Source organism: Rhipicephalus sanguineus, chromosome 3 (genome assembly GCF_013339695.2).
Source record: "Rhipicephalus sanguineus isolate Rsan-2018 chromosome 3, BIME_Rsan_1.4, whole genome shotgun sequence".
Lineage (NCBI taxonomy): Eukaryota > Metazoa > Arthropoda > Arachnida > Ixodida > Ixodidae > Rhipicephalus > Rhipicephalus sanguineus.
Genome location: NC_051178.1, coordinates 189,373,234 through 189,399,253, shown reverse-complemented (window position 1 = coordinate 189,399,253; position 26,020 = coordinate 189,373,234). Strand labels below are relative to the sequence as shown.

Sequence of the window (26,020 nt, the reverse complement as noted above, 5' to 3'; positions counted from 1 at the left end):
GGAAAAAATGCGTCGTCACGGGAGTCGCCGCGGTAACACACTGCGCGTGCGCCATGTCGAAAACTGTGGCGACCACAAACCACCACTCGAGTGTTTCACACGCACGCCCGCATTTTCGTTAAAGATGTAAGTCACCCCTTCTAAATGCAACAACTGCAAAGTGTTTCATTGACTCGGCACCAAACCGCAACTTCTGTAGTCTGCGGCCGCTGACATGGCAGCTAGCGCTCGTTAGGCCTAGCGTACGCGTTGCACTTGGCATGTCGCCGCGAGAAGCTTGCCCTAGGCAACACGGAGATCGGGCGTAGAAGAGATCGCACTTGCGAGCTAAACCGAGGGCATCACGCGTGAAAAGCGTTTCAGTTCGTGGTCGGTCGGGGAACAGCCGCGGCAACTATCCTGAAAAGGTCTCTCAAGCTTGTAAGTCTGCCTGTTGGTTACTTGCGGGGCAATCGAGGTTGCACGCGCGATATCTGCGCTCTACGACGAAGCAACTATTTTCCGACGGAGAGAAATAGCGGTAACGCGCTCTTGATGCGGACGCGGGCGCCCATACGTAGCAGAGCACGCATGTCATGCGTGCTCTGCTACGTATGCTTGCTCTCCGTCGGCCATGCAACGCTCCCCTCCTCACACCACGCACCCGCGCCGGGCTGCTGTCCCCCTCAGTGGTCCAACCGCCATCCCCTTTTTTTCTTCCCCCCGCTCCTTGTTCGTTTGTTCCGCTTCCGCTCCTCCTTCGTAACGCCGTGAGAAGCTCCGCTGAGACAGCACGCTCGCTCCTCGCATCTTGAGAACGTTCCGGCAGCCGCATTATAACCGGTCTTTCATCTGGGGGACTGCACAATAAGCGGTATGCGTATACATGGAGTCTATGGGAGGGTAAACGGGAGTCAGAAAAAAACCGCATTATAGCCGGTACTGCACTGTAAGCGGTTACGTTATAAGTGGTCTGAGCTGTAGTGGGAGCCTGTTTACTGGCCCTTAATGAAGCTTTGAAAGAATCTATGGCACGGGCACTGCCAAGACATTTCACACTTGACGCAACACACACCAATGATAGCTAGCTGCTTTTGTTCAGTGCGGTGGTCTTTGCTTCTGCTTTGCATTTCGTTTGCCCCATATCTGGGAAATTGGTAAAAAGATGAGAAGAAGAGAGATCCTGCACGCTGCGCCACCGACAAAGAAATTTGTCGTTAATGAAGCATGTGGTATAGAAGACCATTGTGCAGTTAATGCAAGTGTTTATTTGGTGGTCCACTTATGAACGTGTAGGCCAATGAACCTTGCTGCGCTGGCTTAGCTTGGCCTGCTTGTAGCTAGTGAGGTCACACAGGTGCTGATGCAACCTCATAGGCCTTGCCCAGTTGCACCAGCTTGCACAGGAATGAGAGAATTAGATGCACTAGTATCACACTGTGCACAAGCAGCAAGTAATTTCTGTCAGCATCTCACTATTGCATTTATGTCAACTCTAAGAGCACTTGCACAGTGCATATAGGCGGGCCTCTGAGAGCCTCGGCGCAACCGCAGAAGTTATCTTGGAAGAACGCACTGCACTGCGCCAGCCTTTGCGGCATGCCACAGTGAGGAAAGAGAAGTTTGATAGCAGTAAGCTTGAGGGGTCGTTGCTTGCACATGCTTTGAGCACTGCTCTTGACCACTTCTTGGTCCGCTTTCATGTTTGCGCTCCTTTATCTTTATCAAATGTATAAAGAAGCCCTGTTGAAAGTTTCGCTCAAGTCTGGTGTTACTCGACAGCGTATTCGAACAGGTATGTGCAGGTGAACGCCATGGAAATAGTATATTTGGCCATGGAAGCCTGGGGATTCTCGATTTCAAAGGCAAATTTAGTTTGTTAGTTAACCATTGTGAGGACAATTTTACTTTGTCTAAAAGATTGTGTTGGATTTGTTGAGCGCACCACTGTTGATCATGCACACATTTAATTGTTGTCTGTTCTACTTTGCTGTGCAAGTTCGTTGTTTGTTCTTTAGACCTCATATCTTCTTTATTGTTGAGCCATTGCTAGTGGCATTCACTTCATTGTTTTTCATATGGGCAATGCGTTTGTGTTAAAGATCTCTTTTTTTTTTTAATCTGCCTCTGCACTTCTTATTCTTTTGCATTTTCTCAGTGCACAGACTTCTAGGACGTGGTTCCTGGACTCTTGCCGAACAAGGACAATCCTATGATGGGGGCTGCTTTTTTGGTACTGCATGCCAGCTTGTGATCATAATATCCTTAAAACAGTAAGCTGTATTTTCAATTACAGATGCAACAATACTGTCTGACTTGCTTGCTTAGTGTTTAGCAAAGTCTTATTTCACTGCAGTAGTATGAATAAGTTAATGTTGTAACCCGCAGGCCATGCTCTAGCGCAGAGTTTTAGCCTGGCGTATGCCTTATCATAGCTGTATACTGCATACCAAGAGCTTGCACATTCTGTATTTACTCACGTGAAGCTCAATTTCCACTGTGTGGCAAAAATGCTTCAGTAAGGGCTACATGCATGAGTGAGCAGCTACAATCCGAACTAAAGTAAGACACGCACTGTAAAAATTCCGAAAAAGTACGTTTGCATACTAGAGGGGGGAAGCAGCAGATTCAAGCAGGCAGTCTGCAGAAGTGTTAACTTGTGGCTATCAGTATTCACATAGGCAAGACCTTGAGTAAACACATGAAGTACCACTGGTTACCATACAGATTATTTTCATGGTTGGACAGTTTTAATAAGCACCTCCATTTATGCTATCTCCATTACAGAGGTCTTTCACAGGCTGTTGTGAAGCTTCATGATGAACAGAGCAAGACAGCACCAGCTCACTGAGAAGATCGATCTGCTTACTGAGCAGGTGAGAGTACCTTCCTTGTAGTGGCATTGTGTAAGAATGTCAGTGGGTGATTCTGTTCCATAAAAAGAGCTTAGGCACATATTCGTTTTTCACAGAGATGAAACTTGATGGTACCTCACGCTGATGCTTACCCACCATTGCAACTTGCAACTCGGATTTGAACTGCAAATTCTGTCTCCTTCTGCGTTCTCATCTGATATAAAGGCTGTGACTTATTGCTGGGGCATTGTTATTTTGTTAATGGGGTACACAAACCTTATCCCATAGCGTTTTACATACTGTTATTGTAGCATGTACCCTTCAGCGGCCAAAATGAGAATGCGAACCTGCATTATTTGAGCATCAGTAAGGACTTTTGGCTGGTGCCTGGGTCAGGTGATGGTGCATGATAGTTGTTGCATTGTTTCTTGCATTGCATTTTAACCATGCTCTTTTGCAGCTTGAGTCCAAGACATGGGAAATAAAAGAGTTGGAAGACGTCGCCTCCAAACTGAGACAGCAAGTGAGCGAGGCCGGGGTAGGAACGCAGCAATTACTTCACAGGCGACTACCAAGTAAGTCCGTTCAAAGTGGCATCTGTACTCATGGGGTCGGACTCCACCGAACATTAGACTCAAATGTCAAGTTCTACTAAAGTTACTGCAGCGTGTTCTAAAAAGAATTGCTGTTTCCAACAGAGCCTTTACACCTAGAGAAGTTCTGGTAGAACCCATCGTACAATTAAAGTCTTGTACATAGAGTGAAATCTTGTTACTACAAAAGTCCTAAAACTTTCCAGATTAACGAGCATTTGAATGTCTGCAGCCACAAGCCTAATGCGTTCACGTAAATAGTGAGCTTGGGATGAACATGCAAACGAGTGAGCTTGGGCTTATGCATATTTAAATCCCACCATTGTATAACGTGCAGTTTCAAAGATTGTGCTGATAAAGGCGGTTCGGAGCCCAGAAAAAATTGTACATCTACATGCTGTTCAAAGTTTGTCTTTGTGTTCACTAATAGACATTTGTGTGAGGCATTCTTGTGAGTGTTTCTGCTCCAAGTGTCTCTTCCATTGTATTGCAGGGCAGGCAGAGCTTGAGACAGCTCTTCTCGGAAGAGCCCTCGTCAGGGCTCTGCAAGGGCAGTGCGAGGGCAAGGTTGCGAGATTGAGGAGCTGAGGTGAGCATTCAGTGTGGACATGAGCTGCTGAATCAACTTTGAAAAGAAATACAGAGAAGTGGTTCACTCATGCTCATAGGGAGTTGAGGTCATGAGTGTGCTAGACTTAATGCCTATAATCAGTTTTGTTGTGACGGATCACTTTAATTTATATCAATATGTTGGGAATTGTTGAGAGCTAATGTTCTTCTGAGTGCCTTTTAGAACTGCGCACATTTGCTAGTTGGGAACGGCTTTCTCTGGAAGTCTTTTAACGTTGACAAAAAAAAGAAGCAGGCTAATATTTCACTCTTTCTTATCTGCTGTCTTGTAATCATTTAATCTATCTGAAATTTTCCATCTCTTTCTCTCGATTAATTGTAGTGTTTCTGTAACGACTGCCCACTGTGTTAGCCAAGGGCACAGAAAAAAAAAGCAGAAAAGGAATTTCTCTATCTACACTATCTGAAACTAAAGGATTTTTGAAATGCGCAATCTAAAATTTATTGCAGTTGTGTTTGAAAACTGCCTCTTTCTAATTGTGGGCTCTTCCAACTGTAGACCTTTTTTCGCAGTTCACACCTCATAATTGTATGCACTGCTCTACCATAATCGCAAATTGGTTGTGATTTTAGGCTGGCTCTGAAGAGAAAATTAGGTTCAGCTGTATTGGTGAATTATGTTTAAATATCAGGAAGGGCAATTTCTGATTGCTTATATTCTGTGAGTTTGCAATGTCCATTTTGTTATTTTCCCACTCTTCTTTGTTTTCTTCTCTATCTATTATTATACCCCTTTCCCCTCCTACTTGTAAGGTAGCACCATACATGCGCTTGGTTAACCTTCCAGCCTTTCCCCTTCGTTTCCCCTCCCTCTTCATTGTTTGAGTCTTGATGAGCTAGAAAAGATGCGAGAATGAGACTGAAGATGACTCATCGAAACTTCTGCACCAACTTGTCATGATGTCGTGGATTTTGATTGTCTCCAAATTTATACATGCCTTGTGTCTTGGATGTTGCTAGTGATAGTGGCTGCCAAGAAGGATGACCACAATCCAACCGGTTATCTTTTTTCTTTGTGGCCATTGGAAACATCTCCATTTGTTTGTGAGCAGTGGCATTGTCCAGCAGAACACTATGCCGTCTCCTAGGCCTGCTTGCCTGAACATTGCAAGCTCACACCTGGCAAATTATTTTCTTTTAGTGGCCATTGCAAGTGCCTGCTACTTGTGCCACTGTAGCGTAAAGGTGAAGTGAATTGTATTGCAAAGCAGGAAGACTATCAGGTGTGACATGTGCACTGCTGAGACTGAGCCTCAATAGTAGCTCAACTTCCTGACTGGGATTGGCTTCTATCCGAACATAGTGCACATAAGGCATTCACTGTCAGGAAAATTGTTCCTGACTGGGTGCAATTGCAGTCCAAGTTTCGTTGTGTGATACCCTCATAACATTTGCAGAGATTGTAGAGAATTTTCACTGTACCACCAGCTGAAACATGGGGAATACTTTGAAACTTAGGACACTGCATTGACTTACCTGGACTGATGTTTCTGTGCATATTAACCAGGCAGTTGAACGGACACACCGCACGACATAAGTTCACGCAGACGAACATGAACTCCTGTATTCAAGCTGTCAATTCTCTATGTACATGTCACAGTTGTGACACTTATCTAGTACTTACAGTGCAAGTAGTTACAGTTCATGATGACACATATTAGTCTGCGACCACTGCAGCAATTTGATTTGTTTCCCTTTAGTGTGCCCTAAAGGGCCACTAAACAACCCCATGGTCCAAAATTTGTGAGGAGATAACTGCATATATGATGTGAACACACTGCCACAAGAATTATGTGAAGAGGTGCTGTAAGAAGGAAGTTACCGGAGATAAAACAACCGTTTCAGCTAGTTTCAGTTTCTCGCTTGGTTGCCCACTCTTCTCCACCATGCAAAGGTGTAGACATAGCCCATTGTCGTCAATATGCCTTCATCATCAATATGTCAGCGATTGTCATTGGCACTTAGCCACAACCAAACAAGCTCCTCCACGTGTTGCTTGGGTCATTTACTCACAGGCAGCGCGATGAGGAAGCACAGTGCAAGGCATTGAGAGGTAACGAATATGGACGTGCACCAAAACTGTGCAGCCAAAACCACATCACCGCAGTGCCAAAGCGCAGTTCCTAGTGTGCATGACCAATCAAATGTCGTACTATATGTTACATTGCCCATGGGCAAATTTAAGTCACTTAGTGGACGAGCAGACTGCTCAGGCGCAGAGAGGGCACGGGAAATTTTTTTTCTTTTTTTTTAAATTAAGCATCTGCGCGGCATGCAGCACTGTGATATTTGCAAGTTGTGATCGCTGTGGCCTTGTGCGCGAATGAGCGAGCTTGTTTGGGAGGTTTTAAAAAAAGTTGGGCCTGTGTACTGGCCCTTTAATGAGACTAGTTTGCATGGTGGTGTTTTTGTGTCCTCTATCTAATACAGGTTGTTTGTAAGGTTGTTAACTACACTGCTCAACCTTCGTGCAGACGTGCCCTGCTGACAGCTGAGAAGAACTCTGATCGTGCACGCAGAGACTACGCCGAGTTGCTGCAAACTTGGCAGAATTATGAAAATTCCAACGACGCTGGTGAGGTAAGTTGTGTTCGAAAAGCTATGATGAACTTGTCAGTGCACTTTTTGATGATGGGGAAACTTTTGTCGATGTCAGCAGACATTTGTACATGTGGAACAGCAGTCGGGCGCAGCCGCTTGGCGTGATGCCGAGAGGATGAAACGCCAGTCAGAGAGGCAGGCACAGGAACTGGCAGAACGCAGAGCCAGATCGAGGTGCTGCGGCAGGAAGTGGAGCACCTCAAGAAGGACTTGGAGCTACTGCCTCCTCTCCAGGCACAGGTAGGGAACTGCAACCTTTTTTCTTTGTAGTACAAACTACCTGCTATGGTCAAGGTGTTACGAGGGACACTAAAGTCAAAGACTAAATCGTTTTAGACTGATGAGTTATTTTTGTGAACTCTGTTGTGAATTTTACAATAAGGGGAACTTTAGTCAAGGGAAAGGAGGATCTTGGAGTCTCTATGGCTGGGGCACTACATACAGGGCTCCACTGGCCTTGGCCGCGCGTCGGACTTGATCCAGGAGCACGAGTTGCACTCCCGAGTCCAAGCTGGCGAGTTCTGTCGAGAAAATTGGCTAAGTCCCTTTGTTTACTAGTGCACCCCAATGGGGTAGAGAATTGGCTTACTGCTGCACCACGGACAAATGGCCAAGTAAAGCATTGGATGTATTGCGTGTAAATTTAGTGCATGGGCAGGGGTGAGACAGCTGCGCATATTGCGCATTTTTGATACGATTCCGTTTTCCTGCGCCAAGCTGCTCCGAAGCATAAAAATTGCAAAAATTGCGCCGAACTGCGCCGAAACGACCCCGCAAGCAAGAATTTTCAAGCCTGCATCAGTTTCAGCATGGGAAAACGTAACTTTAGAAGCAGCGCCAGGGATACTGTGATGCAGGTTCTTTCTTTTTCTGTTTTCGACAGCTCTTTTTACGACGTGAGCGTCGGAGAGCTTTGTCAGGGACGAAGCCGTTGGTTTAAACACACAAAAAAACTTTAATAAACCATTAGAGAGGGGAAAAATCTACAAAACACTAAACACTGAACAAAAAGTTCACGGCACACGGCAAACTTTCTTAAACACAAACAAAACACAAGTTCAAAGTTTTAAGGGGGGACGCGGCTTTCGTATCGCGAAAAATGGCAAAAAAATCGATTTTTTGAAAATCACATTTTCAGTTTCTGTAGCCCTTTTTATATCCGATTCCAAAATATCTTCACCGAAACCGCGTAGAAGTGCTATAAAAAAATTGTTGCGCCTGCCGAGGCGGCGAAAATTATTGGGGAAATCGCAAAAAAACACTGATTTTCAAAAAATCATAGCTCCGCAACGACGCCACCGGGCGCCGATATCTTGGGCTCATCGAAAGCGCATTTCTCCGTCTTCAAATTCCCCGCCGCAGCTGGCTCCTCCCTTCGAAAACAAGCGCACAAAAAGCAAATGTTCGAAGGTCGTTTCGAGCCCTGCGATTGGCCGCGTCCGCCATGTTGCCCCAGCGCGCCTCGCCATTGGTCCGATGCTCGCTCCGGAGATCGTCGTCTGCAGCTCGTGCGTCTCGAGCTCACGGCTGTCTAAAGTCGCGCTACTTCGTTGCGTGTTCACAATCGCTGTGTTCACGGCTCGACGATAACTTTGAACAAGAACTACGTTTTGTTTGGAGTTACTAGCGGAAGCTCGGTGGGATTACGATGGCGTGCAGCACTCGTAGCGAACATCGCAAACGCGCGTCTCGGACCGACTCTCAAGCGTTGACTCGTCGGATCCGTGGTTGGAGGTTCTGCTTATGCGCACTTCGGACGTCGTGACGAAGATGATCGCAGGACGACTCTTTGTACTCGCGACCACGCATTACGTACTTTGAAACATCGGGCACCGCGGCCGGCGCGTCTACTGCTCGGAGTCGTCACTAGGCCTAACTCCGCTCACGGCGTCAGCACGCGAGACGAACCTCGAACTTTGCGGGCAAGAGCAACGCGTTAGCGGACTCGCGCAGTGTGCTTCTTCGCAAGGAACGAAGCGCTTCCCCGCCGGCTTCTCGGTACAGCGGATGGTCATTTTACGCATCGGCAACGGACCCCACGGCCAAGCTCGTCGCGCAGCGGGCGCGCGTCGGCGTCCCGCAATGCGAGGCCAAACGTTGCGCGCCTATTTTTCGTCGCCGCACCTAGGCATATTGCGCATCGTCACCGAATGCCGCCACCCAGCACATCGCGTGCCGACTTCCCGGACTATGCGGCCGAGCACTTAGAGGTGAAATAAGCACTGGTGATGCAATTTAGGCGCGCTTGGGTTTGTGCTTGGTATCGCCGTAAGCGGTCATGAATCATCTGAAAAAATAAAAGCCTCGCAGAAAACCGTGTCCGCGACCGGTGAATGATGAAGCGCATCGCAGGCGAGGTTTACAAATTAGCTTGACGAGTGAAACAGGGAGATGAATTCATATCTGCCCAGTTCGCGTCTTGAATAAACTGCTAAGGAATTCCTATTCCACCAATGTCTTGGCCATAACTGCCTGTTATTTAGGAGGAAGGATAGGTTGCCATGATGAGAGCCACTCTTAGTATCCTATAAAAATGATTCAATGATCAATTGCAATCAAGACTGTTAATTATGTTAATGAGAGCATGAATACAAGAAAGCTGGCAAATCATCATAGTACATGACCTACTTGCATTACAATATCTTGTTTTTTGTCATGTCTATTACACCACTTCATAACTTCGTTTAAAATTCATGCTACGTGTTCTTTTATATCAGAAAAGGATTTTAAGAAAAAAGAAAGAAACAAAGGCACAACCGATGAAGGCCACATGTGCAGGAGGTCCAACCTTATAAAACACCTTAAAGATCACAATCTTCTTGTGTTTTAGAGAAGCAAGGCACCTCAAACTAAAGACAGGGCACTCAAAAATGCACATTATGAAGGACTCAAAAGATTACGACCCCAGTGTCTTTTCATGAAGTAATATCGTTGGTACAACTTTAAAAGCCGTTTTCTCAAAACGACTTTTCTTGCTTCCTGCTTCGCTTGTTCCGCTGATTTCTCACTGCCCGCTGGGTCTATTTCAGTTCCGTTTTTTGTTCTATATTCCTTGAAGCACAGTTCAGGGCGTGACATTCTTGCTTCTTCAGTATGGCCTTTTGATAATTAGCTATTTGACGAGTTGCACAAAGCCTCGATGCCTGTTGCACAGTCACCTCATGAAAAATGAAAACTAAAAAAAATTTTGTTGCAAATAAAAAAATCTAAGAATGTCATGCCCTTAATCAGACATCTTAGAATGCATAGCACTTTGAACAAGTTTCCTATCGCATTTTTTAACCGAGTCAGACTCGGAACAAGAGCAGAAGGTGAAATATATTGTAAATCAAAAAGTTGTAAAATATATTCATGAAATTTCTACAGTAGCATTAAAAAAACGTTTCAATTAAGAGTGCCAATTTTCATCAAAATCCATGAAGAAATAAGAAGTTGGTACCGAAAGCCACGTCCCCCCTTAAGTTAAGCGTAAAGTTCCGGCGCGGTTGAACAGCAGAGTGGGGAAGAATATTAGTCTGGTCTCACCCACTACCGAAGGCTTGGCTGGAGGACCGTAGAGTCGACGGGTCTGCCTGGTGTTGACGAGGGGGCGGTCGATGCTCGGCGATGCAGGGCGAAGCCAAGTTAGCCCGATGAGGCGGCTCGATGCCAGACTCGGGCCCGAAGCCCAACTGCCGTTGCTTTGCCTGCACCGGGATCAGCAGGCCTTGCTCTCGAACGGACGAACCGTTGAGGTTCGCCCTCCCTGGACGCCGCGGTCCGAAGGTTCCGGCCGGGTGAAGTCCTGAAGGCTCGGGTCCGTAACCCGACTGCCCGTCTTCAGCGCCCGGCTACCGCCTTGCTGTCCCGTTCGCCTCGAACTGCCAATTCTCAGTCTTCCAGGCTTTCCTCGACCTCAGGCCCACTTGTTTTCTTCTGATTGGCGCTGAGGAACTGCGTGGTGGTCATCTATTGGCTTCGGGTAGCTCCTGTTTTTACCGCATTGGATCTTGTTTACTTTTTATTTCCTTCTTGCGCCCCGCGCTCTTACGCGCCACGGTCCTCGACGTCGTCGTTTTTGTATAGGGAATCCCGCACGTGCCTTCAGTCTTCTTTTCACGTCGCGCACTTTTCAAACAGGCACCTAACCGCACCACTGTCATCCAGATACGTTCGCAGAACATGTCAACGCGCCCAAGCGTGTCCTTCTACGCGCCTTTGTAATGGAGGCTTCCATAGTGCTGTGGTAATCGCCTCTGAGTGGTTGTAAACAGTCAACTGCCGATTTTTCGGACCCCTAGGGACCGCGAAATCGTCCGAAAAATCGGGCAGACCGAAAAAACAAATTCATGCTTTTTTATTCCGCTTAAGCGGTCAAATCGCCACAGCCACGTCCGAAATAGCTTTAATGCCTCCCAGTACAATTATCAGGCATTTTAGTGCGCGCCCACGCTCTCGCAAATACATTCGGTACCTGCCGCGAACCCCGCTTAACTACGTACGTGCCAACCGCCACTTTTACATCTCGTGATGAGCGCCGCTGATAACAGCAAAGCGCGGAATAGATTACGGCTATCTCACATGAAGCGTTTGTAAACGATGACGCGGAACACAAAGACTGTGGCGGAAGAGCGGACGACTCATCCGGCATTCCCGATGCGTGTGCGCATATGCGCACACACATCGCCGAATCGCCGCCGATACACAACATTTGCTGCCGTATCAAGCCGATCGTTTCTAGTTGTGTGCAGTACATCGCCAACTAAACTGACGCCGTCACTTTACTGTTGCTGTATCGTACGCACGCATTATCATGAAAGGGTTCGTGATGCGCACTTAGTTCTTGACCGCACACGGGCGTGGCAATGGCGAGCTGGTTTCGTCCGCGAAGGCAACGCGTCTATGCAGCGCACTTAGCGGTCTCGCACAAAGAGGCAGCAGGAATGGCGGCGCGGCGCATTTGGGCTCTCGCCTATTAAATGCGTGCAGTACGCATGCAACTGCGCTAGGCCACGTGCACTACCGAGCAGTTAACTGAAGATGCTTATCGTAAGGGTTGTCAGCGATTAAGTCGTACCGGAGCGTTTGCCAGCTGCCGCCATCACGCCTCCGTGCATTTCCGCTGCTTATCCGTAACATCGCCGCACGGCGCCCCTTTGAATTTCTGGTCTGTTTCACCCCATAACGCTTCGGCATTGCGGCAAAGCTGACTTTCGGACTCTGCTACTGTCGCACACAGATCGACTCGCGTACGCGCTGGTTCAAACCTAAGAGATCATTGACGCGGCAGAGGTGAGGGCTCCAAAATGCCTTTCGGACCCACAATTCGGGCAGAAAGTCCGAAAAATCGGACACCGAAGAGTTTCAGCGTCCGAAATTTCGGACGTTTTTATACATTGACGTCTATGGGGCTGGTGACGGTGCCGCGATAGTGTCCGAATTTTCGAGCATGTCTGGAAAATCGGGCGTCCAAAAAATCGGCAGTTGACTGTATAGTGACCCCCCCCCCCCATGCGTTCATCGGTGGCCGCCATACCGCTTTTGTTCTTTCCTGATGTTACACGTGAAGGCATCGCCGCAATCGCGTGCTAGTAAGAATCGTTCATTGACCATTCAAAGACCTACTGCTATGTGACTACAATTCTTGTGCAATCAGTTTTATTTATTATTTGAAAAATGTGATGTTTTTTTTTTTTTTTTTCAGATGTAAAGTGAACCTAGTTAAAAAACTTTTTCATCTATTTCATATGTTGTTACCCGGGTTATATAAATTGCGTAGTTTGTAAAAAGGTAGTGTAGTTCATACCTGGCAATAATCTGTTAAAAAAAAGCTTTCTCCAAAGGCTCTTTGAACGTTATGTGTATTCTAAGCCGATTAAAATGTGCGTTTCTTCCTCCAAGTTGCTACAAATTTGTTTTTTTTTCAAGCTCCAAAAACGACATAATAAATGCCACTAACTGCTCCCAAACAAGGTTCCCTGCCTAAATTGAAATTTTGCTGCTCCCAAAACTGCTCCCAAATCGATTTCAGCCGTCTCACCCCTGCATGGGGGAAAACGTCTGTCTGGATTTTTGGAAGGTTGGCGGCCTCCTCCCCGCTGAGGGATTTGTGAGGTGTCCCATTTTTGTCTCATGAAGTGCTGGTGGGCAAGCATCTCCCTAGGTAGAATAGATGCAGTCAATGAAATAGAGGGATTCTTTGATCGGTTACAAAATATGCGAGCTAGAGGGTCTGCCTTTGATTGCCATGTATTAATATTTTTTAATACAGTTGAACTTCTTTATCCCTTTCCGTCCTGAATTTTTCGTAAGGTAGAACAAAATTTTTCAGTGGTCTTTTCTAGCTAAGAGGCTATTGAAAAGCATGCACAAAAATAAAGGAGAGTGTAGGTACAATGGTTTTCACGGGAGAATCATGTCCAGTATGCTGGACACTAGGATTCATTTGTACCACGTATGCGTACACACATTCTGCTTTTCTCCTTAAATAAATGTTGCTGTTGTTCCTGTCAGAAAGTTAATTGTCTTTTAAAACACAAAAATGGTTTGTTTGACTTCATAAAAAGTAGGAGTGTGCGAATATTCGAAATTTCGAATATTTTCGAATAGTGTTTGCTATTCGATTCGATTCGTACTGAAATTTTACTGTTTGAACTATTCGAACTTCCCAAAGACAAATGCAGTCAAAGTCCGGTTGAAAGTGACCCCTTCAGATTTTCATATGCTTCACTCATTACACTCTCGTATGGCGGCAAAGCTGCCTTTCAAGCTCCGTTACGGTCGAACTTAGCCAAGAGACAGTCAACGTCCGTTTGGAAGAGGTCCCTAGATTTTTCAATATGCTTCACCTCATCACACCGCCGTATTGCGGCAAAGCTGCCTTTCAAGCTCCGCTACGGTCGCAAATGTATTAACTCAAGAAAACACTGGTTCCAATATGGAGATGAAAGATATGGCAGAGTTGGGGGCTCAATTAATACTGTTTTGGACCTGAAATTTGGGCAGGAAGTCCGAAAAATCGGATGCCGAAGCTTTTTAGCATCCAAAATTTCAGATGTTCTTATATATCGACGTCTACGAGGCAGATTTGGAACTCTGGACTTGAAGGGAGCACACCCTTGTCCGCCACATCAGTTGGCCTTCCACAGCAGTTGAAAGAGGAGGAGAGGCTGAGGAAATGGCATCTTTGCCTATCACGTGTAAAGTGTTGTCGGCAACACTTTGGTAGCACCAAATCATGTGCCTCTACATTGCCTCATTCTTGATAAGAAAGACAACTATGAAATATGACCCCACCAGCGCTTCATCAACCTAGCGAAAAGGAACATTTTCATGTTGTTATCTCACAAGAACATACTTAGGGATTCTCTGCAACTTTTTCTGTAATTTCACTTTGAATTATTCGAAAATGTTAGAGAAATATTCGAAAATTATTCGAAATATTCGATTCGATTCGCACTCAATCTTATTATTCGAATTCGCTTCGCACCCAAAATTTTGCTATTCGCACAGCTCTAATAAAAAGAAGAAAAAATTCTATTGTTAACTGTCACGCATACCGTTCAGCACCACGAAGGGGTAAAAAGCTAGGAGCAATCGCGCTGAGCGTCCACAAGCCAACCTCCTCCGACGCCGCTGCCTCCTCGTGCTCCAGGCTCTTGGTAGAATTCGCAGCGTGCTCCTGGTTCAATCTTTATGACTGGGTTTCAAGATTGTCACGTGACGTCCTTCCTAGTTTCTTTTCTCTCCTCCATGTTTAGCACAGTGCGTGCCAATGGCATCCCGGTATCCAGTGCACTGGACATGAATACAATCTTGCATTGCGAGCAAACTTCCGATTACAAAAGCTACCTTTCTGCAACATTGTTTCAAGAGGGCTTAAATCAGCTCGCACGATTTAAGTTATTTGAATTGCGCGAAGATAACTCCTCTAATAATTTGTATGCTTGAGCACACCATACGCGCGCGTTTCCTCGATTGACGCCAGTACTCTGATGCGCCCCCATAAGAAAATGGGGCTGAAGGAGGAACTCCATTCAAAAAGATATTTCTTGCCTGTTACACAAGCTGTCAAAGTAGTTTCGGCTTCGATTGTGGCTTTGCTTGCTTTTCTGCTCCGTTTCTTTTGTTATGTTCAGTACACTGGTCGGGGGCCGGAAAGGGTTATACGAGGCACTGATGTTAAGGACAATAGACCCCTTTTCGTAAAAGGGCGCCCCAAGCCCTTCACGCGAACTACTCCAAACCGCCATGTTTAGGACGGCGCAGCAGATGACACTCTGTGCGACTAGGGTGGCTACCTACTGCGATTGCCGGTGCGCGACGTTTCGCTAGCGTGGCAGGGAGCCCGCGCGATTTGTGAATCGTGCCGGAAATGTGTTGCTAAAGATGGTTGGAAGATGCTGTGTTGCGTTGTGTCACCAATGAGGCTACCGCGACGAGAACGGACAAGTATGTGGCGACAGAACGATGTAAACAAACACGTGTCGCATATTGCGCACAGTGCATGTGTCAATGTCATTACGGTCGTAGAAGCGCTAGGCCATGTAGGCGTGCTGTGGATTGTATGTAAAATGCTCATCCGCGTGATGGATGATGTGGTACGACCACCGTAAGCGCGTTGCAGTGTCATTGTATCGATGCTGGCCGCGTGGAATTCCGACATCGCCAGCTTTGGGGAAAATGGGAAGTACGTTGCTGTCAGCACGGTTGGGGCCACGAAACGTGCGGATGAAACTCGTAGTGTGTTGGTTGGTGTAGCGGTGGTAGTCAGGACCTGGTAGCAAGGGCAGCGATGACGCCAAGCCACCATAGTAAGTACGTATACAGTGTAATTTGCCAAACAGAAGGCCGCTGCTGGCAGCCAAGTTGTTGTGGTGCCTCGGCGGACCTGACTACACTCAGTTTCACACATCAAGCGCACCGCTGTTGAAGCTGTCAAGAAATTCTGTCAGCAAAATGTGTAAATCCGCGTGTCTGTTTTCTTTGGTTTTCGCGGTTGTGAGTGCTCCTGTGAGCCGAGCACCTGCGCGTGAGGCGTCGCGAGCTGCTACAAATGAAACTGAAACGACGAAACGTCAGGTGATGTGAAACAGCACATTAAAAGCCGTATTATGGAGTTTAGTTCTAATTAAGGCACAAATCAGTACTACTCAGCCTGAAAAAAAGAAACGAAATCACAGTCTGGCGGTAAAAACATTGAACTATTTGTTAGCACAAACGCATTTTTTTCTGTCTCGCTATAGCCTCTACAGCGTTGCACTGTTGTATGGAACACAGTACGCGAAAGTGCTCGGCACTGGCCGCTCGAGACTTTCAGTCTCGCGCGCCGCGTCCACCTCGTTTCGCAGGCCGGCCACCGTTGTTTCTTCATAGGCGACGCTGCAGTTACGTGGACGTAACTTCCCGTCAGCAGGTTTTAGCTCTGACGAGCGATAGGCTACTGAAGTCCGAGTTGGAGGGGTTATGCGTCCGCCTCGGTGCGGCAGCCGCATCAAATCGTTCGTGCACCCTGTCAACGGGTCACTCGTTACGACGCCGAAGTCAGTTGCACTACCTTTGCAAATAAAGCACGAGTGCATTCATTCGCAGAGATTTCGGAGGCGGTGAGATGCAGCCGTCTGGCACCACGCACGGACACATTACACGGGCGCACGTAGAGAGAGTCACGCCCCCTCGCCCTAAACATGGCGAATTCTATCCCAGAACTCTTTGCAAATTGAAACTGACGAAAAGCCCATCGTCAGGTGGCGTATTTACCAAAAGGGTCTATTGGGTAATAGAGACACCATTGTGTACATCAAAGAGGAGTCGATCAGAAAATGAGAACATGGTGCCCTGCTTGTAAGAGACACCTCAAATAAGGGACACGAACTGCTCACCTAGTGTGCCTCTCTTATAGAGGGGTTCAACTGTACATGTTTTTATCTGTGTCATCTTAATTGCAGTGGGTTACTTTTCCACACCAGGGATTTCTTGATCCAGACTACTGATTCTTTTCCGTCTCCACTTTCCTAGAGTTTTTTAAATATTCATAACTCTATTTCACTCATAGTCGTGTGTTGGCATTTAGAAACACACTGTTGAGGCTCTTAAGTGCTTTGATAAAGAGACTCATCACGGTGGCTCACCACGGTGTTGAGCTGCTGTCAAGGGTCCAGGCTTTCCTAGCCACAATGGCTAAAGGGTACAGTGAACAGCCATGTGCTTAGGTGCACGTTAAAGAACCCTAGGTGGTAGAAATGTATCCAGAGGCCTCACTACAGCGTGCCTCATGATATTGTGGTTTTCGCACATAAAGTCCCAGCAATTATGTTTTGATAAAGAGATTCCACATTGTCTCTTGCAGTAGCAAGGTAAGTTATCCAGATGTCCCAGGTCTCCTTGTGATAGGGACCTCAGATAGACCTGAATGGTGCCAGTGTTCACATGGTAACACTCATATTTGCAACAGCAGCAAAGCGAATTGCCCCATTCTGTGCATCCACAGGTGGAGGTGTACCGCACGGACTACGATACGGAGCGAAATCTGCGCCGGCAGCTGGAGACTACGGTGCAGCAGCATCTGAACACCATCGAGGAGCTCCGTGAGCAGATCAATGCCCTGCAGGAACCACCACCAGAGCTGAGGAGTAGCCACAGCAGCAACAGTAGCAACCAGAGGTAAAAGCAAAATGCTGTTTGAACAAACGGTGCCGTGCAGATGAGACCATAGCTGTTGAGAGCACTTGCAGCACACACTTGCATCTTCTCCTCATGCCTGATCCACATCTGCTGTCACTATTATAATCTGTTTGCTAGCTTTGGGTCGTAATTGAAGGCCACCACAAAATACAACACTAATAGATCCAATACCTCAGTCCCCTTTACAAATGTTACTAAACAAGTTACTAAACAAAGCATTCAGACTTTTGCCTTCCATGTCATGCAAGTCATCACTACTGTAACTACAGGATGGCAGTACCGCAATCTTTGTGCATAATTTGGCAGTGACAGTGCTCTAACTTCATTGAAAATTCTCATTTACAAAACTAATTTTCCTGTGCTAAGCCTGACCTACTGAAGCAATGCCGTGTATTTTTGGCTTTCTGTGGACTTGCGTGCATCGCTAGACAAACTGGGGAAGTGGTTAGTCTCTGCACGTACTACCAACTTGTTCGCGATTCTTTGCAGAATGGTTCATGAAATGTCAAATATCAAATACGGTGGACCGCAAAGAGGATGAGGGGCAATTCATAGACATATCAATAGTATCTCGATGGTGACAATGACATCAATTATAAACAGACTTACATTATGTGAAAATAAATTTGTAAGCACTCACTTTTGTAGTGGAAAAAATTTAACGCTTGCTATTTTTTCTTGCTTTGAACCTGTAGAAACTGGTGGTGCATCAGAATTTGATAGGTTACAGTAATTGTATGATCCCTGTAAGTGAACAGCAGAAATTTGGTGCCAACAGGTGCCCATCACTGGTCTAAGACAATACGCTTGGATGTCGGTTAGGAAAGAGCGTCCTGAGAACATATCTATAGCATGGTTTTTCCTCCTGCTGCTTTAAAGGCGCACTGTGTGCAACCTTTTTATAGCCCCTGTGAGCTGAATGGCTTTTTTTTTTTTTGCAGGTCTTCCGAGTCTAACTCTGCATCTGCACAGCAAACTAGTGCTCAAGTAAGCAGCTTATTTCTGTATATGTTTTAATTTGTCTTTGAACGACAAAGGGTTTTCATTTGGCTGAGCATATGAAACAACAAAAAAAACTTGGAGGACGCTTGGGCTTCACCTTCGAAAGAAGATCGCGACAGCATAATTGAGCCCCATTCGCATCGTCTTCTCATTCGCTAGCCAAACTATGCTTCTCAGTGGGCACCTCCACCATGCCGCGGTCAGTGCGAGTATTATTGACCATTTCAAACTATCCTTGAATGCCTACTGCTAGTACAGTTGCAAAGTGCCCACGTCATAATTCCTCCTTTTGTGAATTGGCCAAGTAACCAATACGCATCCGTAAGCGACACGCGCAGTTGTATGCTTCGTTGGTGCCACTGCTAATTGCGTTGATTAATCATGCCTGAGCATTTTGTAATGGGTGGGCCTTCAAACCACCCACTCTTTGTGTTAATGACATGTTTTGATGCCTGGTGAGAATCTACGTTTGAGCCACGCAATATTACAGTAAAAGCTCGTTAATTCGACTCTCGTTAATTCGGACAATCGGTTAATTCGGACACGTCATCTGGTCCCTGTAAATATACGCATCACTCTATGAGACTGGGCGCTCGTTATTTCGGACAGATTTGACCGCAAATCGGATAATTCGGCGACTTTCGGGCCGCTGGCGAGGCTCGAAAACGAAAAAGAACAATTCGGAACAAAAGTGAAGCTCAAACGCAGCATCGCCATGGACATCAACTATCGACTTGGCTTGGATTGAGACTGGTTTGAACGCCTTTTTTTCGCGTGTGGGTTTGTTGCTTTGTTCCCGTTGGTGTGCTGCATCGTTGATCGCCGATTTATCGAGGAAAGTTTCAGTACGGCTCCTTTAGCTTGATCGTTGCTGGTGCTTTTGTGCCGACTTCTCGTGCGACCGCACTCTCCGCCGATGGCAACGCCGGCGAAGCGGCCCAAGTACGAGGCCAAGGACTTCACCACCAAAGTAGAAATTTTGCGTGCTCTGAATAACGGGCTCTCCCGACAAGAAGTGATGAAGAGTGATGAAAGGGGATCCTTCAATCGGCGGCAAGAAGCAAGGAACGAGTAACCATACTTTTATCCCCCAACGTGACGGGAACAGAGCGCTTGCCGCTTCTCGTTATCGGAAAGGTTCAAAAGCCACGCTGCTTTAAGAACATCAACAATCTTCCCGGGAATTACCGTGCCAACCGAAAAGCGTGGATGACGGGTGAAACTTTTGCGGTACTGCAGACATCATGCGAGCTGCTGAGCACCTTGAAGGGCTCAGAAAAATTGTGTCCGCGCGAATTTCTGCTCGAAAACACAAGCATCCGCGATTACTTTGTTAAGTAAAGGTATGTTGAAAAAACTCGTGCATTTATGTGTTATTTCGACCATTCGATAATTCGGACATTCGGTTAATTCGGACATTTTTCCCGGTCCCTAGAAATCCGAATTAACGAGCTTTTACTGTACATACGTTAAGGAGACTCCTCGCACTAATGACATTCGTATAGGGCTTTTTTTTTTTTTTTCGAAACAATTTCAAGTACTGGTGTGGCTGCGTGGTAGAACACCTGCCTGCCACGCAGAAGGCCTGGGTTCAATCCTCACTCGAACTGAAGATTTTTATTATTTATTTATTTGCATCTGTCTCGATTTTTCGCTCACAACCAACGATGCTGACACCAGAACTTCTGCAAAACGAGCTCTTTAGCACTATTGTGTTAATATGTGCCTTGTGGGTATTTTACGAGAAGTGACAGGCAAAGGTACATGCCTACATTGTTCTTCTGGGATACCAAGCCAATTTATTTGTATGGCCACATACTGAGGACCTTAAAGCCATAGCGAAAAGATTAGACTGGTGATGATGGCACCTCGAAATGTTTTGCCTCAGCTCCCTAATGCAGTTGTCTTTAGGACATCTGCGTGGTGCTGGTTTAGTAGTTGTCAACAGAGTAGGATTGTGGTTTGTTTTGAACAGCTAATTAAACCACCACATTTTAAAACATTGCAGCTTTTGGAAACCTTTTTGTGCAAAAATGTGCAAAAGGCATAAAAATGCAGGAATGTTTGCGGTGTTAATTGGCACTATATTTATCGCACCATATTAAAGCGAACTTCATTCTTCATTTTCATTCCTAATAATGTGTGTTATTCCCTCCATAATATAAAACAGCATTGCTTTGGCAATCACAGCATGCGACAAATCTTTGTAACTCCCCTTGTACTGGACAGATTCTAAAAATTCTTGCACCTGTCAATTCATGAGGCAATAAGCTCCTTTAGTGAAGCGATTCCATGGCTACTTGGAAAAGTGTTGCAGGGCCCCTTTAAGTTGCTTGGCTTAAAAGCAAAAATAAACTGATGTAGTATGTCAAGCTATTCCTTCAAAGCTTTGGTTCTGTTAATTTAGCGAAAAGAATTTTTTTGCTGCTGAAGAAAATGAAAGCCAATATCCAATATTTCTCTAATAAAATTTCGCGCTTGACAATGCCAACAAGCTAACATATAGTGACACGTTTCAAAGTACTCTCGTGCGTGTCTGTACTTTTTGGTTTTAAAAATGATCAAATCTTCCTGTGCTAATTTTTCTTTTTTTCACTGAGCCCTTATGGAAGACTCCACAGAGCCCAAGGTGTTGTCAACAAATACATAAATAATGTGGTGTTATTCTTGTTTATAGATCAAACTATTATATACTCTTTATGAGACAGTCAGAATTTGTGGTTTCATAGCAAGATAGTGTGCAGACACTGCCACCATCCTGACATTTGGTTAATTTGTAAATCACACATGTGCACGTGGCAAGTTTAGTGTATTTCTGTTACTTAGTATAGTAAAACCTCGTTCATTCAATGCTTGTTAATTCGGGAAATCTGATAATTCGGATGTGTTCCCTAGTTAATTCAGTCAGATTTGGCCGCTCTCCGTATACAGTAGAACCCCGCTGTTACATTCCTTTCTGATGTGTTTTCCCGGCTGTTACGTCGTTTTCCGCCGGTCCCAGCACAGCTCCCATAGGGTACAATGTATTGGGGACCCTGCTGTTACGTCGTAACTGTGGGACCGTTCCCATATGATACGTCGCGAAGTGCCCTCTGAGCCGACTGAGTGAGTACCGAAGAGAGTGGCCATGGTGACTTTTCACGCAGCTTGGCCTGGTTTGACCGTAACATTAGCCGCATGAGAGGCGCAAGCGATAGATACTTTCGGTTGACGCAAACAAAAGCATAGCCTTCGAGATCTGTATTGCAAACATGGCGCCTATGACGTAATTGCTCGCGAAAGCAAGGCCATTGAGATTTGTAATGCAAATGGCGTCTATGACGTAATTGCTTGCGAAAGCAAGGCCTTCGAGATTGGCATTTACTTCTGCCATCGCGTTGTATTTGTCGGAGGAGATCGAGTTGGTTGGAGTTCACGTGGTCGTGCGCGCGGTTCGCACTTGAACTCGCCGCTCTGGCCGTGCTTGCATGTGCTTAGTTCTTTCACGCCTAAGCTGTTGGTGCTAAAAAATCACATACGTTGATTACATTTCTGTGGATGACGCCGTCCCCAGCTCTGTGTTTCTATCCGTCGACTGGACCGTGGCTGAGTGCACCATTGTATGCACCAGTGACGAAATTACGAGCTGGTGGAGCTGCTTTCGGGGGTAGTTCTACTCTCGCAAGGCGTTCAACCGTTTACTACAAGCCTTGCTGGTCTGACACCATGCCAATGGTTCTACAGTATCGCTCGGAGACGCCGAAGCAACCGGCGACAATCTCGCGAAGGTATCGCCGTAAGTGATCGCTTGTCAGGTGTCGGCCGTGGTGGCACTAGATTTATGAAAAGGAGTGACTGCAGGTGCTCGACTGCAGGTGCTCGAAAAACTTCGTGCTGCTCGGACATGAGTAAAAGCACCAGGCAACGTTGCACAGTTTTTTCACACATAAGCATTGAAATAAAATTCGGCTCTTGCGTTTCCCATCTCTTACGTTTATTTCCTACTGTCCCTTCAAAAACGTATCAGCGGGGTTCTACTGTAATTCGGACAACCTTCAGAGCACAAAGCGCCACGAATGTGCGACGCAAAAGAGCGAAAACAGCGTTCGCAGAGAACCGAAACAAGGCGGCACTGTCTGCATCACTATCGTCATCAGTTAGTGACCACGGTTTTGTCCACATGCGTATCCGCACTCAGCAGCTTTGTTTTAACTTGATGCAATGCACGCACAATGTCACAAAACTCAAACATGGCAGAAGCTGTTGAAGATGAAAAGCTTTCAGCCACTGTCGGTATGCTGGCATAAAACTCGTTTGCTGCATCGTGATGGACGAATTATCAGATGCACATGGTGGTGGCAGTACGTAATAAGGGAGGGGTGTGGAGCAGGGTTGCCAGGTCGAAAGGCAAAAAATAGCCAAGAAATTGGAAAAAACTAGCCATAAATAGCAACTTGAGCCAAGGGCAGTAAAGTAAGTCATAAGTAGCCACACGTGTGTGAAAGCAGCTGCGACGTTTTGGCTTTAATGACTAAATGCAAGAGCGCTTTGGTGGAAATGTAAATAAGTACAGCAAGGACCCTTCAATATCATAATTGCTGAGATTAAAGCATAAATTGTTGACTTTAGCAATCATTTCATACAGGATGAGAAGTTTCTTGCACTGTTGCCGCAACGACATTCTTTTCATGCGTATTAGGGGATAAGTACCAGTGTAGTGACGAAAATGAGTACTGCACTAATGCGACAAAAGGGGCTACAGTGAACCTCGGTGATACGATCACAGCTCATTGAATTTCGGGTGATACGAATTTTCGTTGGTCCCGGCCAAGGTCCATTGGCCTGTAATGAAATAGAGTATGGTTGTTGCGAACCGATTTTCACCCAGTGACGTTTGATACGAACGTACGCCGTCCAGGTACGAAGAGGTGCTGTGGCGGAAGACGCGCCAAGCACGTGGAGCGTGGGAACGCAAGCGTGGGCATGCGCGCGCACCGCCAAATCGTCAGACTCATGGTGTAAGAAAAACACTTTTCTAAAGGTGGACGAAGACCAAAAGAAGGCGAGGACGGTCTTGGCGAAGGAGTCAACCCTCACAACGTCAACATGCGCGACCGTTGAGGTCGCACTTCTGCGGGCACGGCCGTAAATCTCCCAAAAAACATCTCCAACACCTCCGCTATAACAAAATCATAATACAGGACCGTAGTTCTGTAATTTTGTGGCCTCGATCCATCGCGCCAAAGCGCTTCTTTTGTTACTTTCGCTGCAGTACTCCGGTGTCTTGCAAAAAAGTATACTAAAGTTTCGAAGGGGCTACTGCTGTCGCGGGTCACAACGCACCTGGTTCATCAATTAAATATGCGCGTACGCACCGTATATTACGAGTGCTGGTATGATTGCCGACATCTAAAAACTTGAGTGGACAGTCATTAAGAGTTCTTCCTGACGTTGCTGCGGTCCTGAAAAAACAATAAATGAAAATGTACTCCAGCTTTCTTTTGTCGCATGCTAATTTTCCATGCTTTCTGGTGATACGAATTTCGGATGATACGAATATTTTTGGTGGTCCCGTGAGATTCGTATCACCGAGGTTTCACTGTAGTTGGTTCATGCTGTCTTGGCGATGCGCTTACGGTAGGGAGACACTACAAAGGACAGAGTACAAAGTTCTGTTAAACTCTGTCCTGTGTTCTTTGTAGTCTATCCTTCGTAGCGTCTCCCTACCGTAAGCGCATCGCCAAGCCAGTGAATACTGCACGAGTGTGCTCAAAATCAGTTGCTGGGATTGAATTTCACGCTAATGACAAAGTCCGAGTAGCTTATATGTCCGAATGGCAGTGCACACTTGATTCCAAGAAATAACACAGACAGTTCATTGGATATAAGATTTTCACTGTCAATGTGTGCAGTGCTTCCTGAATTCGGAGCGCTTTCCACTGTTCTGTTCACTTCCAATTACAGTTCAATGTCTCGTTCTGCAAAGTGATGCCCCATGCAATACATTTTATTGGAGTCTCATCCACATATCTAAAAGTATTTTTTGTGTAAAATCAAGTGCAAAATTCGATTTCGGGTGCTGAAAACACGCCTTGTTAGATGTTTTGACACTGCATACTCGAAAGCCAGCAGCTGCGATGTCATAAGATATGGATAACTAACTTGGTTCAAAGCGAGAGAACAAGAAAGTAGCCAAAAAATAGCCAAGTAGCCAAGACGTTTTTTCTGCTGCCACTGGCCTAAAAAACTAGCCAAGTTGGTGTAATGTAGCCAAACCTAGCAACCCTGCACTATAAGCACATTTCAGGCTAATTAAACACTGGTGTCTGGCGCCATGGTCGCATTGAGAAAGAGGTTGCAGGATGACGAAAATTGTGGCTTTTACACTGCTGTTGTGCAAAATAAGTACTACAGGATTTACGTATTCACCAAGACAATGAAAGTGTATTGATGTAAAAGACATTTGTTTATTGTTTGCTTTATACAGCATTCAGAAAAAAGATAATCAGCATTCAGTTAATTTTAATATTTTTTCCACTCCTGTGATATCCAAAATAACGAGATTTTACTGTATAACCTGTGTAGTGTACTGTATCATGAAAACAAAATGTCTTAGTGTGAGAAAACAGTTATTTAACCATTATATTTGTTGTATATTACATACCAAAATTATGGCTTGATGGGATTATTGGGCATGGCATAGCGAGGCCTTCGCACTTTGACCACCTTGTGGGGATGAGTCTGTGTCTGTGTGTGCACTTACACACTCATGTTTTTTGTGTTTGTGTGTTCCTAATCATGTGTCTTTCCACATTGCATAAACGTTTCCTTGGGCTAATACTGTGTGCACGATGTGCAGGCAATGGAATCGCTGTTGCCGTGTCCTCTGTGCATGGAGGTTTGTTCAACACGCTCGCTCTACATTGCCCACGTTCAGAGCTGCGCTGATGGCCAGGAAGTGCGCTAGAATTGAACTCCATCAAGCACACATGCCAGGATGGGAGCCACCAGCGTAACTCCTCCTTGTAGATATAAACCTGCCAGATTCTTCTTTTGTGTGCTGTTTTCTGAAATGGAGATAGAGCGTGAAGGCTTCTGTCCAGGCTCGACAAAGCACTGTTTTCTAATGAAGCCACCCTTGACTCTTGGCTGTTGTCGGCCATGGTGGGATTCATTTATTTGCAGTGCGAAAGTTTGCTCCAAATTGCTTGGCTTAAATATAGCGGTGCATCAAGTGCCACTTTTGTTTTCTGAGCCCACTTTTACATGCGTGTTTTCTTACTTTGATCAAATTGATCCTGCGCAAATATGTATGCGCCGCATTTAGTTACCTTGGCATTACAACATGGTTTGTTGTATACACGTATATCTTCTTAACATAAATGTGTAGCAGTGTGCTGCCCCTCGTCTATGGGGTCATCTTAAAATATTCTCAACTTTCTTCATCTGGCAAAGTGATTTTGCATTAAGTGCAAGTTAAGCCTTTACTATATAATGTATTTTCTTGGGAGTTCTGGGCTTTATGTCTTAATGTTTGCATACCAAATGCCCATACCCTGCTTGCATTCTTTTGTAAACCTAGCAGCTTGTGCATGCAGAATTCGGGTACTTAAAATTTAAAACTCTCTACTGTCGTTGCCAATGGCTTTTGTATCGAAGGTTCTGCAAAGTAAAGGAAGAGCAATTCCACTTAGGGACATTGCTTTGCCAGGTCAGTGT

At 45.8% G+C, this 26,020-nt stretch overlaps 1 protein-coding gene and 1 long non-coding RNA gene across 3 annotated transcripts in view; both read left to right on the top strand.

Annotated features, from left to right (window-relative positions):
- Window positions 1-2,197, top strand: part of LOC119386202 (uncharacterized) — a 54,450-nt gene extending 52,253 nt beyond the window's left edge. For both annotated transcript variants that reach the window (XM_049413726.1, XM_049413725.1), the window contains exon 5: window positions 2,138-2,197. In XM_049413726.1, coding sequence (XP_049269683.1) covers window positions 2,138-2,152 — 15 coding nt within the window. In that variant the 3' untranslated portion in view covers window positions 2,153-2,197. The remainder of the gene's footprint in view (window positions 1-2,137) is intronic.
- A 1,724-nt stretch (window positions 2,198-3,921) lies between these two features.
- LOC119387888 (uncharacterized) lies at window positions 3,922-25,334 on the top strand. The gene is made up of 6 exons (XR_005182582.2): window positions 3,922-4,016; window positions 6,532-6,637; window positions 6,714-6,898; window positions 17,127-17,299; window positions 18,262-18,307; window positions 25,161-25,334. It is a non-coding gene; the product is annotated as an uncharacterized LOC119387888 (long non-coding RNA).
- Window positions 25,335-26,020: the final 686 nt, after the last annotated feature.